Source organism: Equus asinus, chromosome 10, assembly GCF_041296235.1.
Source record: "Equus asinus isolate D_3611 breed Donkey chromosome 10, EquAss-T2T_v2, whole genome shotgun sequence".
In the NCBI taxonomy this organism is placed as follows: domain Eukaryota; kingdom Metazoa; phylum Chordata; class Mammalia; order Perissodactyla; family Equidae; genus Equus; species Equus asinus.
In genome coordinates this window covers 80,681,527-80,696,781 of record NC_091799.1, presented here as the reverse complement: position 1 = coordinate 80,696,781, position 15,255 = coordinate 80,681,527, and the positions used below count along the sequence as shown (strand labels likewise).

General features: G+C 39.0%; 1 protein-coding gene across 14 annotated transcripts in view; it reads left to right on the top strand.

Annotated features, from left to right (window-relative positions):
• SPEF2 (sperm flagellar 2) overlaps window positions 1–15,255 on the top strand; it is a 177,533-nt gene that overhangs the window by 38,097 nt on the left and 124,181 nt on the right. For 12 of the 14 annotated variants that reach the window (XR_011506509.1, XR_011506510.1, XM_014831226.3 and 9 more), the window contains 2 exons: window positions 5,795–5,983; window positions 12,183–12,370. Coding sequence is in view for 11 of the 14 variants with exons in the window: in XM_014831226.3 (XP_014686712.3) it covers window positions 5,795–5,983; window positions 12,183–12,370 (377 nt within the window). In the remaining 3 variants the exon portion in view is untranslated. Of the gene's footprint in view, window positions 1–5,794; window positions 5,984–7,914; window positions 8,056–12,182; window positions 12,371–13,798; window positions 13,934–15,255 lie in introns of those variants that run through there. The other 2 variants (XM_070519784.1, XM_070519785.1) reach the window with 2 other exon arrangements.

Sequence of the window (15,255 nt, the reverse complement as noted above, 5' to 3'; positions counted from 1 at the left end):
CTTCTTTTGTAAGACAGAATAATATTCCATTGTGTATATATAACACATTTTCTTTGTCCATTCATCCATTAATAGACACTGAAGTTGTGTCTGTATCTTGACTATTGTGACTAGCGCTGCAATGAACATGGGGTTGCAGATATCTCTTTGAGATACGGATTTCATTTCCTTTGTATATATAACCAGAAGTGGGATTGCTGGGTCATATGGTAGTTCTATTTTTAAGTTTTTGAGGAACCACCATTCTCTCTTCCATGTTAGCTGTACCAATCTACATTCTCACCAACAGTATATAAGGGTTCTCTTTTCTCCACATCCTTGCCAGCACATTTTCTTTTTTCTTTTTTTTTGATAATAGCTATTCTAATAGGTATGAGGTGATATCATATTATGGTTTTGATTTGCATTTCCCTGATGATTAGTGATGTTGAGTGCCTTTTCATATACCTATTGGCTGTTTGTTTTTCTTCTTTTGAGAAATATCTTTTCAAGTCCTTTGCCCACTTTTTAATTGGTTTACTTGATTTTTTGGTATTGAGTTGTTTGAGTTCCTCATGTATTTTGGATATTAACTAAAATTTATGGTTTGCAAATATTTTATCCCATTCTATAGGTCATCTCTTCTTTCTGTTCATTGTCTCCTTTGCTGTGCAGATGCTCTTTAGTTAGATGCAATCCCACTTGTCTATTTTTGCTTTTGTTGCCTGTACTGTTGAGGTCATATACAAAAAAAAATCATTGCCTAGACCAATGCCAAGAAACTTTTTTCCCTATATTTTCTTCTAGTAGTTTTATAGTTTCAGGTCTTATGTGTTATTCTTTAATCCATTTTGAGTTGATTTTTGTATATGGTGTGAGATAAGGGTACATTTTCATTCTCCTGCATGTGGATATCTAGTTTTCCCTGCAACATTTGTTGAAGAGACTGTCCTTTCCTCATTGTGTAGCCATGGTACTCTTGTTGAAGATCAGTTGACTATACATGTGTGGATTTATTTCTGGGCTCTCTTTTCTGTTCCATTGGTCTATATGTCTATTCTTATGCCAGTACTATACTGTTGTGAATACTTGAGCTTTGTAATATATTTTGAAATCAGAAAGTGTGATGCCTACAGTTCTGTTCTTCTTGCTCAAGATTGCTTTCGAAGTCTTTTGTGTTTCCATATGAATTTTAGGATTGTTTTTCTATTTCTGTGAAAAATGCCATTGGAATTTTGATAGGGATTGCATTGAAAATGTAGATCAGTTTAGATATTATGGACATTTTAATTCTTCCAATCCATGAATGTGGGGTATCTTTCCTTTTATTTATGTATTCTTCAGTTCCTTTCATCAGTATTTTATAGTTTTCAGTGGACAGATCTTTTACTTCCTTGGCTGAATTTATTCCTAAATATTTTTTTATTTTTGATGTGTTATAAATGGAATTATTTTCTTAATTTTTTTTCAGGTAGTTCATTGTTAAGTGTATAGGGACACAACTGATTTTATATGTTGATTTTGTGTCCTGCAACTTTACTGAATTTGGTTTTTAGTTCTAATAGTTTTTAGAGTTTTCTGTATATAAGATCATGTCATCTACAGAGACAATTTTACTACTTCTTTTCTGATTTGGATGCCTTTCCTTTCTTTTTCTTGCCAGTTATTCTGGCTGAGACTTCCAGTACTGTGTTGAATAGGAGAGGTAAGAGTGATCATCCTTGTCTTATTCCTGATTTTAGAAGAGTGGTCAAAAGATGAAAGCTTTTAACATCATACCGTTGAGTATGATATTAGCTGTGGGTTTGTCATATATGGCCTTTATTATGCTGAGTTGCATTCCTTCTATACCTAATTTGTTGAGAATTTTTATCATGAAAGAATACTGAATTTTTCAAATGTTTTTCCTGCATCTATTGAGATTATCAAAAAGGGACTTCTTAATGAGAATAACATGGAAAAGTTGTTAGCCCTCTCAGTTTGTTCATTAGTCTATTCCAGCGGTTCTCGAAGTGTGGTTCCTGGACCAAGAGCATCAGCATCACCTAGAAACTTTTAGGAATGTGAATAGTTGGGCCCCACTTCAGACCTGCTGAATCAGAAATTCAAATCACAGCTCTGGGCTGGGGTCCAGCCATCTATGTTAACAGGCCCTCTAAGTGTTTTGATGCAGCTATAGTTTGAGAATAACTGATGAACTCTTACATTGATCACATATTTACTGAACCTCTTCTATGCTCTGGATACCTGTCCTAGGTCCAGGATACAGCAGTGAACAAGAATAGGGAGAAACCTGCTCTCACAGACTTACTGTTTGGAGGAAGATCTATAGACAAGCAACTACAGTAGAGTGTGAAGGGGCAGTGAAGGTATTGGGCGGGACAGGTGACACATGGGAAGGAAGTCCAGCCCTGGCTTAGTTCAGAGAAGTTTTCTAGAGGATGATAACACAGAAGCATGAGGAGGGGTTCAGAGTTAGCTAATTGAAGGTGGAGATGATTGTGATGAGGTGGGGTTAAGGGTTAGTTTCCAACAGAGGCTGAAGTGGTAGAAGGTAAAGTGTGTTTCCATCATAGGGAAAGCCTCAGCGCTTTTCGTGGACTAATATGTCATTTAGCAGGAGTCACCAGAGGCCAAATCATAATGAGCCTTATAAGTTATAGAGGGAAATAGGAAATTTTATCTTGAGTACAAAGGGCCACAAGAGTGACAAGGTCAGATTTGCCTTTACAAAGATCACTCTAGCTTTAGTTTTGAGAATAGATTGCATGAGGGCAAGACGAATTATAGCTGTTGCTGTAATTTAGGTAAGAAATTATCCTGGTTTAAGGGTAGTGGCAATGGGGATGGAGAGAAGTGGCTTCAAGAGCTATTTTAGAGGTAAAATCAATAAGACTCAATGATTCATCAGACACAGGGGAGTGAAAAAGTGGGCTGAGAGGCCAGATGTCTAGCTTGACCAGCTGGGTGGATGGACATATCATTGGCTGTGATATGGCAGATGATAAGAGGAGCAGCCTTGGGGAGGAAGGTGATTCGTCGAGTTGTGAATGTATAGGACAGATCTACATGTCTAAAATATGAAAGACCATTTGAAGATACTTCCTTTATTCATCTGTCTACATCTGGTCTGCTCAATGTATCTGTTAAATGAAGGGAAAGACAGGATTTGTATAAGCACAAAGAAGTGAAACTGTCCATGGATTCACTCCTTCTTTAGTGAAAAATTGAAAGAATAACTCTTCCATCTCTCTGTGCTAAAAGGTTATTTCTTCAGATTCACATTTCTTTACTCATTTAGTGTGGTAGTCTCTCTTTTAATTAGAAGAATTAGAAATTATGAAAATTAGATGATTAAAAAGTAGATTTTAAAATAACTATCTATTTCAAGTTTCATTAACTAGACATCTGTAGGCTGCTGTAAGCACCTAACCACAACTTGTATCATTCTTCCTATGAGAAAATATATCCAACGTTCCAGGGGAATTTTGGGAAAAAGTCTATTTCTAAAACATGAACTACTTGTACAGTGGAACAAAAAAATAAATCATCTTTCCACTCAACTTTTGGGTGCAGGTCTTAATGCACTTGATGGCTCTTCATACTGAAGCTTCATTTACATAGCATGGACTCAGCCATTCAACAGTAATTTCCTTTTCCTTTTCCCTTTTTGATCATAATGTGTTGTCATCCAAACACTAATCAAAACACATCTGGACCAGTCCAGTTTGTTCTTCATGAGAGTCAGAATGACCACATCTCATCTCGACAACTAAATTGCCTTCCCCTGTAAACACAGCCAAATATAGAATATATTCTATATTAAATATAGAATTCATTTGGAATAATAAATCAAGGTTATATTTTTTAAAAATATGGTTGTGATTGGGCCTTATGTATCCCAAACCATCCCAGAATGTGGTAGGATGTTTGGGCTGGGCTCAGCTGGCCTCACTCAGACGTCTTTGGTCAGCTGGCAGGTTGGCTGGGGCTGGCTGACCTATGAGAGCATCATCAGGTCCAGCTGGGAAGATTGGTGCCTCTCTCTGTATGGTCTCTTATTTTCTAGCAGACCAGAAAATGTGGTGGCAGTGGCAGGGCTTGCAAGAGAATTAAGAAAGTCATATCCCAAGTGTTTTTGTTTTATGGGTTTTTTTTTTTTTGCTCATGTCGCATTAGTCAATTCAAATCAATGGTCACCCTCATACCCCATATTTAAGGAGTGGAGAAATAGAGTCTACTTTTTGATGTGAATATCTGCAGGATAACATTGAAAGACTGTGGATGAAGAAAACTGGAGAACTTGTGGCCATTTTTACATTCTGCCTCACCTCTATTATTGGATCTCAAAAGGAAACAAATGATTAACATTAAAGCTTCTAGGATTTTATAACTAGATGAGACATGAAGTTTCAAAGTTGTTGATGATTTTATTTTTTATCTATGTTACAAACAGAAAAAATTCTTATTTATTTTCAGTTGAACTTTGATTTAATCTACATTTTAATGTAATTTCCAGGTTCAGGTTTTGGCAGTTACCATAGAGTGTTATTGTTATTTATATCTTGATTGCAGAAAAAATAGATAGTATTTCTCCCGTAATCTCATAGTGGGAGAGATGATTTGAAACAGTGTCATTGATGATGCTAGATTTTCTTGCTAAGTAATTGATTGTTGAGTGTTAAATAGACAACTCCAGTGTTTCAGTCTTCTTCTGTCTTTCCTCTTGAGAACTGTAATTACCATCACCTTCCACAGGATGTCTCTGTTTAGACAGGGGGAGAGAGCTTGAAGGGGCTCTGGTGATCATCTTCCACCTAAACCCCTCATTTTATCTGTCAAGAAATAGGTCCTGAAATTGTGAGTTACTTGCCCATGGCCACACACCAATAAATGGTACCACTGAGGCTGCAGGGGTCAAGGCCTCTGATTCCCAGTTTAATACTTTCTACTGCTCACCTACTGTCTCCTCTTCGATTGTCTTAAAATAGCCAAGAAAGCCAAGAGACTGCATTTAGTTTCTCTTTTGGATTATAACCACTCAGATTTTCTAAGATAAGCAATAGGTCATTTCTCCTTAGCCTCTTCTCCAGTCCTCCCGTTCTGTCAGCTTTTCCTCACCCAGGTATTGAGATGTCCCTGCTGGAAACCAATCAGATCTGCCATCTTCAGTCAGACAACATCTCCATTCATTTTTAAAATTTTTATTCTTATTTTTATTGTTGTGAGGAAGATTGTTCCTGAACTAACATCTGTGCCAGTCTTCCTCTATTTTATGTGGGATGCCACCACAGCATGGCCTGATGAGTGGCGTATAGATCCATGACCGGGATCCAAACGCGTGAACTCTAGGCTGCCAAAGCAGAGCACAGAAACCCAACCACTATGCCGCTGGGCCAGCCCCCTCTCCATTTGTTTTTACAGCTAGTATTTATGTTAAGAGTATGTATAGCACAATTCCAAATTTATAAAAACATCCTTATAAGTGTAGAATTATATCCCTTGTTTATAAAACCTTGAAAACAATCACCTGATTTATTTGTGATCGGATTTCAAAAGAAGTAATAATTCATTTAAAATAAATGTGAGTTGCAAGACCATAATGCTTCTAGATACCAAAATTATACAACCTTGGTTGGAAATTTTCATTTTTATAACCCAATTCTTGACATGTTCAAATTTAAATCAAATGGCAGAAATTGATGTAGATAAATACTATGCCTTTTACACGTTATTTATGTATAGGCTTCTTAGCCCAATGGGAAATTTGGACATCACCTTGGCAAATAATTGGCTCTTCCAATGGTGTTCTCAGGAGGCTTATCGGGAGGAGCAGCTGATTAACCGGCTGATGCGGCAGTCCCAGCAGGAGCGCAGGATCGCCGTGCAGCTCATGCACGTTCGGCATGAAAAGGAAGTTTTGTGGCAAAACAGAATTTTCAGAGAAAAACAATATGAGGAAAGACGACTTAAAGATTTCCAGGATGCTCTTGATCGAGAAGCGGTAAACAATATCTCCCTTAAAAATCTTTCTAAGGTTACTTTTGATCCTTTCTACCAAGTCAAGGTAAATGAAGGTATATTTAGTTGTTGATCACTTGATAAGCTACATTTTTGTTTTTTGTGAGGAAGATTAGCCCTGAGCTAACATCTGTGCCAGTCTGCCTCTGTTTTATTTGTGGATTACCGCCACAGCATGACTTGATAAGTGGTGTGTAGGTCTGTGCCCAGGATCCGAACCTGCGAACCCCGGGCCACTGAAGCAGAGCACACGAACTTAACCACTAAGCTACCAGGCCGGCCCCAGTAAGAGTTAATTTTTAATAGGACCTCTCTGCTATCTCCCGTTTTTATTTTTGTATACTACGTTGACAGCACATTAGCATCTGCATACCATACTCTCTCCCTTTAGTGTTGATTCTACAAATACTTAATGCTCACCTCTAGTCCTTATGTCCACGTCTCTCTGGTCATTTTGGTTGTCTGGAACTCATTCTCCAGTAGATTCCTCAAGAAGGGCTCATGGGAGCAATATTCCTTGAGTTCCTGTAAATTGGTAACAGTATGTGCCTGTTATACTTGATGATCAGTTTTGCTGTATATAAAATCCTTACTTCACATTTTCTTTCCTTGAATATCTTAAATACATTATTCCATTTTCTTCAGGTATAAAGTACTGCTATCAAAAAGATTAATATGATAAACTAATTTTTATTTCCTTGAGTCGTTACTCTTTTTTTCTAGATGGATGAAGGACTTTCTTTTTTTTAAAGTCCACTAAGTTTACTAGAATGATATTGGTATTGTTTATTCCAGGTGAATATCCTCAGGCAGTGAGAGCACTTTTAAGCTGCCTTTTTTTAACAAGATACCATTAGTCTTTAATAAATAATTCCTTGCTTGCTGATAAAACAAGATTTCCCAGGCCCATGTTGTACTATTCCTTTTCAGAGCTACAATAAAGCATTTATCTAGGGTACTCTGGTTCACTGTGTTTGAGAATGGTATACAGAAACCAAGATCTGGCTGCTAGGTATGCTCTTAGCTACTATGATGTCATTGTGTCTAGGGCCTTTTATAGCTCTGAAAATCAAAATATCCTATCTTTTAATTATTTAATAAATTAATATTTTCATTGTCTTTATGGGATCTAATAACCAAAATAGATTTATTTTATCAATAGGTTATATGGATTACTTTTTGTCTCTTTCCTTTGGGGGATATTTCAAATTTATTCAATCCATTAGTCCAGATTTGGTTGAAGAAATACAAAGCTCATGTGAATGGCATTTTATATAGCCTGTCTTTGCTGTGATAAATATTCATAAAACCAGGCTAAGCAGAAGAGAAAACCTTTCAGAAGATAGGAAGGCAATGCTCTATTTATCAGCTTCATGGTTTTCATTGTGATGTTCCATGAAAATGAAATTCAGCTTTTGTAAAAATTATGCAAATATTTAGAAATATCATTTGGAAGGTACTGTATTCTCCAGAGTCAGGAAAATGGTGCTTTTGCCTTTGTAGAACAGCCGTAGCTGAAATGTTAGGCGTAGGGGCGAGGAGCCGTACCCCCATGAATCTGAGCTGCACGCACGCTGATTTCAAGTGTCTTCTTCAAGAGCTAAAATATCTAGATAATTGTTTCATCCATCTTTGTTGACAAGAGTAAATGTGAATGGATTGAGTGGCGTTTGATTACATTAGAAATGATGTGTTTAGCTAACTTTTCTGAGTGCCTATTTGAAAAATATGTGTACAAGCCCAATTAAAGTGCAGAATAGTAAAGTGTTTATAGCAGGACTGGTCCCACTGTGATGTGCATTACCTATTCTTTCTTTAACTGAGCTTCAGCTGACTTCAGAGGATTGGGACACGCAGGCCAGCCTCAGAGACCAGAACTGTGAGGTTCTGAAGCACCTGGAAAAAATTCCATCCCTTCCTCTCATGTGATTACCTTTTCCTAAAGCTGAGGTATCTGCTTCCCTGGCACCGTCCCTTAGAGATGACTTGATTTCACAGTTTGCCTCCACAAACCTTGGCTTTATCACCTCCTGCATCAACAGTGCAGCTGCATAAGTACGAGCCAAATAAATCTGTCAAATGAACACTGTCACCTACTTTTTAAGTGTCATTCACTAAACAAACAAAATACCTTTGATTCCGCACAGCATTATCATTCTACTGCTTCATTTTTGTGAAAAAGGAGGTTTTTAAATTGTTGCTTTTCTTTAATTGTTACCGTGCTGGTATTTTTCTTATTGTTTGTGGTGGGAGAATTCTGGAAGTACTCTTAAATTTATTAATATTTTTGAAGTTTGTTACTGGTCCTCACAGCTTATTAATAATACTTCATGTTATTAATATTAATTATTAATTTGCCAGTATGTGGTCACTTTCTATTGAGTGCTGCTGTGGAAAACGCTCTCCCGGTTCTCCTCCTGCTTTCTTGCTCCTTCTCAGCCTTCTTTGTAAGCTCATTCTCCTCTGATGCTGAAGCATTTAATGTCAGCATTCCTTAAAGCTTAGTCCTATGCCTCTGTCTTTTCTCTTCTGTGTTATTTCCTCAGATAGTCTCTTCCACAACCATGGCGGTGGAAAACTGCGATAGGCAGAGGACTCATGAATTGATGCCTCTGCCCTCTGAGGTGTAGATACTGTGCTCAACTGCCTTCTTGACATCTTTACTCATATATCTCAGAGACACCTCAAATTCAACTAAAGCTGAACTTACGACCTTTACCACTAAACTGGTCTTTTTCAAGGTTCCATTTTTCAACAAATGACATTACCATTTATTCAGTTGTACATGTTCAACACCGCAGGGCCCACTTGGAGCCTGCTTCACCTTCACTCCCCCATATCACTTATATGGTATGTGATATGAGTGATACGTGATATATGATATGCTACTGACTTCATGTACTAAATATCTCTGCAATTTGTCCATTTTTCTCCATGTCAACATCACCACCCCAGTCTCTATGATTACTACTGCAATGATCTCTTTCATCTATTTTTAGTGGCTATGAATTGGCAACCACAATTGGAATGTACAAGAGCATACCATTCTTTATGTTCTTTGAAACAACCTAGGCTGAACTCCAACAGACCATCTTTGCCTACAGAGATGCACAGTGCCCCAGGTCACAGGGCCAAGTCATCAAGGAAACACTGCAGTCATCAGACAAAAGCTCCATGTTTTCGGAGACCTCAGCTATCCCAGCTCACGTGTAGCTGTCAACATAAGATTTTTTTTTTTTTGAGGAAGATTAGCCCTGAGCTCACATCTGCTGCCAATCCTCCTCTTTTTGTTGAGGAAGACTGGCCCTGAGCTAACATCCATGCCCATCTTCCTCCACTTTGTATGTGGGACGCCTACCACAGCATGGCTTGCCAAGCAGTGCCATGTCCACACCTGGGATCCCCAAACCCCGGGCTGCTGAAGTGGAATGTACAAACTTAACCATTGAGCAACTGGGCCAGCCCTAACGTCACATATTTGTCACTTGTCAAACCACTCTCTACAGCCAGAGGAATCTTCTTGACTCTCGGATTTGAACACTGCCCTCATACTCAAAAGCTCATCCATGGCTTTCCACTGACCAGACCTCTGCTCACATCTTGTTCCCCTCTATCCGCTGGACTTTGGCCACACTGGCCTGCTCTCAGATCCTGGAACAAGTCATTTCTTCTACCTTTCCCTCTCTTCCCAAGCACCTTTCCCCGGTTAATACTCATCTTTCAGAGCTTCGTGAACATGCCACCTCTTGCCTAGGTCAAACCACCTGTTGGGTACCCCACACCACAGTCTTTCCCTAGTGACACTTATCAGAGTGTGTAATTATACATTTATTTATATGGCTTTTTGACTGCCTCTCCAACTGGATATAAGCTGTATGAGGACAGGAACCATGTTTGCTTCTGCTCACTACTCTATCCCCAGGGCTTAACCAATGTCTGGCACATTTAAAAAAGGAAAGAAAGAGAGAGAGAGAGAGAAGGAGAAGGGACAGAGAGAAAGAACTTTGTGTTTTTCACCATAAGGAGTTTTTGTTTGCCCTCAGATTAAATCTGCTAATCTTTTCCTTTAAGGAAATTGGGTATCTATTCTATACCAAGACCATTCCTGATTTCAAATTTCTGTGCCAACTGCTGTTATTAATAATAATAATTAATTACAATAATATTTAACATTTTCTGAGCAGCTACTTTGAGTCAAGCATTGACCGATGTTCATTGCATGCATATATAATTCTCACAATGGGCATTTAAAGTGGACACTATCCTTATCTACATGGTGCACATAAGGAAGACGAAGCTTAGAAGCTCAGAGTCCTGCAGCTTGTCAGTAGTGTAGCAGGGCCACAGCCAGCTCTAACAGACTCCAGAGCCCAGGCTCGTAAACCCTGAGATGTACTATCTCCCACAGACTTCCTTTTTCCTTTTCCTACTTTCTTTTTTTAGGGCTACAACTCACTCTGCTGTAATGGGACAGGAAGTTGTGGTGGGTTTAGCACAGGGTTGGGGGGTAGAGGTAGATGACTAGAGAGCTAGAAAGAAGGAAGAAAGGCATGGAAGGAGGAAGGGAGAGAGGGAGGCAGACGCGACAGTAGCACTGAGGGGGAAAGCTCTGTTCCTGCTAGGGACATTCCATTGTTCCCTTTGAGGTTTTGGTCCCATCATATATGCTCAATGTTTCCACATGCTTTACAGGCATTCTGTGGTAAACCTACCTCACCACCCATTTTAGTGTCACTCTCTCCATAAATTCTCATCTAACTCCTCCGATTCTCTCAGATTCTTCTTTCCACTGAACTCTGCCCACTTCATGAAGCAGGCCATAAAACTTTGGACTTAATTTGTATGCTTTCTCCCTGAAAACAGAGCCTACAAGGCAGTATAACAATGACAAATTCTGGTGTAATTTCCAAACTTGCCAAGTGTACAGAATTGACTTTAGAGGTCACACAGCCCAACCCTTTCCCAATAAAAATAAACAAACACAATAAAACAGCAATAGAACAAACCAACCAACCTGCCATTTGGTTCAGTAGATGAGTGGTCCGTTGTCGTGCACTTAATCATTCATGAATAGTATCACGGTAAGAAATATTTGCTCTGACAACATGGTCGGTTAATTTTCCTGTGAATGTCATGCCTTGTTAATATCCCGGCTTCATGTTGAGGAACTGGAGGTGGGGGGAGGCTCGGACTCGCCCAAAGTCTCACAGCTAGTACTAGACTTCTGTATACAGGCAGGGGCTGGAATTCGACCGCACCTCCTCCAAGACCCAAGTTTACCTCCCTTTTACACTCGCTGGGTTCCGATACAGGAGACAAGTCTTGTTTCTGGAGCAGGTTAGCACATTGTAGAATTTCTTGAGGAGCTGGTAGAGCTATTTGAAAAACTGCATTTGATCGTTGGAATCTCACTAGTTGAGAATTGTTTTACTCTCAGCTTGACTGGGCTGGGTATGATCTTTGCATTTTGTGGGGAGAAAAGATTTCCCTAAACAAAAAAATAGCGCAAACCAAGCTGAGAGTGAGGACAAGTATTCCATTACTTTCTGCAGAAATAGATGTTTCTGTGAATGAATTTTGTCAATTTATTAAGGCTGTAAGAGCAAATGGTTTTGGTGTTATCTAAACACATTTAACATTTGTAGGCAATTATGTGATATTCTCAAGCCAGTATAATCAGGGAATTTCCAAAATATTTTCTAAATATGAATCCCTGTGCTAGAACTCTCCCAGGAAGAGACAAAGGGCATTGGCCGGAGCAGCTGTGTCTCGTTACAGCTCCTGAGATGGGTACGAAGGGGCCAGCCTGCTTGGGGTCTGACACAGACTTGCCTGTTCCTCTGTGATCTTCGACTGATTATTTGCAACCTGTGAAATCAGGACTTCTTTTTAAACACTTAAGATCCAATTTATTATTAATCTACATTGGTTCCCTGGTTAGGCCACTTTTGTCTGTACTATGTTTCACTGATAAGCTAAGGGTGGAATATTTCCAATATTGTCTTGGCCTTCATTCTCAGTACTTAATGTATTAAGGAGAAAGTGTTCTTTCATGATTAATTTTTTCCTGGTGTAAAAAGAGGTTTCATTATATTTAGAGATTTTTTTGACTATTGAAATAGCATTATTTTCATTTGAATCTACCAATGATGGTAACTTACGATATGTCTTTGCCTTCTTAGGCTTTGGCAAAACTAGCCAAGATTGATTTTGAAGAACAAGCCCTCAGAGAGAAGGAAGTTCATGAACAGATTGCTGTGGAAAGAGCTCAAGCTCGTTACCAAAAGCATTATTCAATGTGTGCCGAAATTTTGGATCAAATACTTGATTTGTCCACTAAAGTGGCAGACTATCGAATGTTGACAAATAAGTAAGTATTGTCTTTTATAATTAATAGGCTAGAGACACCTCAGAGAATAAGAAAGAATAAAATTGTGAAGTGTCTACAATTTATTGATAAGTAAAGAGAGAAAAAATGCTTCATGAAAAGAAGTGGGGGCCAGGATACTTTGATTCCTGACTTAATTCACCCACTGACCAGCCTTACTTAAGAGGAATTTGTATGTATTTTAACGTTTAAACTTTGTGTCTAAATTCTCTATAATTTACAAAGGCAGCTATGATAATTTATTTGAAATACTTGGAACTTCCTAAAATTCTTTAAAGATTATTTTACTAATCATCAAATCTATTTATTTTCATTGTACCTTGTTTCTAAAAGGAATCATATTTGTAAGGAAATATTCAATAATACAAAAATATGAAGAATATGCCAAAATAAGAACAAAGGAAAATCCAAATTACAGTCGAAAGTTAAGAACAAGGGATGATTTGAAGCACAGTTATACAGGCAGCAGTAGATTTGCTAGTTACTGCAACTGAGCTACAGGTTTTATCTGAGCTACCTGGTGGCCAAAGCAAAAAGGGAAACACAATCTGTCACATGATTTCCATTTTTCATTCTAGTTCTTTACAAAATACAAATGTTTTCTTGGTACTCAGTTTAGAATAATAGTTTTCTCATGTGGCCTCACCTAACATACACTGATAGGTGTAGCGGATCTAGTGGAGAATATCCTCAGCAACATCTTTTAAGCAAATGGAGCATCTGGCTTCATAGACCTGTTTTTCATTATGTCCTTTGCTAAGAGCTGAAGGGGAATGACACAATAATAGATCTGAGTGATGGTAATTCCACAAGGACAAGGATAAAGCAATCCGGCTAAATCTGTATACTTTTCAAGTTACCCAGACTGAGATCTTCTTGAGAACCAACAGTGAAAAGATGACCTGCAGGGTCAGACAGAAGAGGCGGAGAGCATCCCGTCACCTTAGACACGATAAGGGCCATAGCCATGTTTCTGACCCACTGCCGTATAAAAACTGCTAAATGAAATAACATAATGGTGAGGACATTTTGAAGATAAAACTAATAAGCTACAAGATTGAGAAAAAGAAAATAACACTGAAAATTGAAAGAAATTAAGGAGTAAATATTTAAAAATACTTTCAGATTAATATAAATTCAAAAGTTCAGAAATTATAAGAAAAAATTATGAGGAAGTTAAACTATAAAAAGGTTAAAAAGGAAAAATACTACAAAGCATTATAATGGTAAAAATAGATTTAAATTACAAAAGGGTACAAGTAGGAGATTTAAATATAAAACACATAAACTATGATAATTCAAAGGGGAAAAAAGTATAGTATAAAGCAGGTTGATTTCTTTAAACACAGAAAAGCCCACAATTTAAAATTAAGACATAACGACAAACTTCATTCTGCTCTGGGAAAACAGGGTAGATGCCCTCTTCCCTATTCCCACTAAGTACAGCTAAAAGCCCTGGACGTTATGTGTGAAACTAACAGAGACTGAAAGGCGGAGAGAAGTGAGCCTGGCGAGTGACCTCAGGACCTGAGGAACGACACAGTGGTAAGCTTCCTGGGTTTTCTTTTGGCCTCATATATCCCAGATTGGAGCTGAATATTCTGGCAACATAGAAATGCCAACGGTGCAGAAAAGCAATAATAACCCCAACAGAAGCCTGCCCTGTCTAGCCAAAGGAGCAGCCTAGCACGATGGAACACTTTCTGGCAATAACCACTCTACTCCATGCAAACACCACAGAAAGCAATGTGGTCCCGCTCCCACCTGTGCCGTCAAAAACCAAGTAGGGAGCCTTGTCTCCTACCCTCATGAGGCTGTAACAAGGGACCCCAGCACACCCACCAGGGTGGTGTCTGAGAAGACCAAATAGGAAGCATGGACTGCCACCCCACCTGGCAGTGATGGGCACTCCTCCCCTCCCCCCTGGAGTAGTGTCAGAGGAGGCCCACCGAAGGGTTAGGACTTGCACCATAGCCGAGAAGTCACAAGGTCACACTCACAGCAGTGCAGACATGAGGGAAGCCCAAATTGCCACCTCCTCCCAGCAGTAACAAGGATCCTCTCCCCTTGGGTGGCAAGGAAGGCCAAGTGGAGACTTCTATCCATAACTGTCAGTAACACAATGGCACCTTCTCTTGCCCTTGCCAGAGCAATGTCAGAAAAACCAGCCAGAACAGGTTTACTTAAGATTTAGAGTCTTGCAACATAATATGAAAATGGGTAGATTTCAATAAAAGAATCACTCTTCATACCAAGAGCCAGGAAAAGCTGAAAGTAAATGTAAAAACTAAATGTAAAAAGGCCATATGTAGATGCTTATATCTGAGTTGAACTGTGTCCAAAAAAGGCATGTTAAAGTCCTAACCCTGACTGCCTCAGAATGTACCCTTATTCGGAAACAGTCATCGCAGACGTGATTAGTTAGATGAGGTCATGCTGGGGTGGGCTGGGACCTTAATTTAAATATGACTCATATCCTCATAAGAAATGGAGGAGAGACACACAGGGAGACCACCACTTGACAATAAAGGCAGAGTTAGGCGGCTGCAAGTCAAGGACCACCAAAGATCCCGTGACACCAGCCTGGAAGAGCCTGGAAGGAAGAGTGTGGGAAACGCATTGCTTACATCCCAGTTCTGTGGATGCTCTCATTGGGAGAAACTGTGGAGACAGCCTCAGTAGCACTGGCTGGAGCCAGCATGAAAGCAACCAGGTGGTGACCACTGTCCTAGAGGCAAATTAGAGCCTTCTTTTCAGCCCGTATAAGTATTGCTTCTATGTCAAATAGGTGACTTAAAAATCAATTTACAGAGCACTACTTATTAGTAAGTGGAGGATTTCCTATATGTATTTAGTTTGATTGTAAT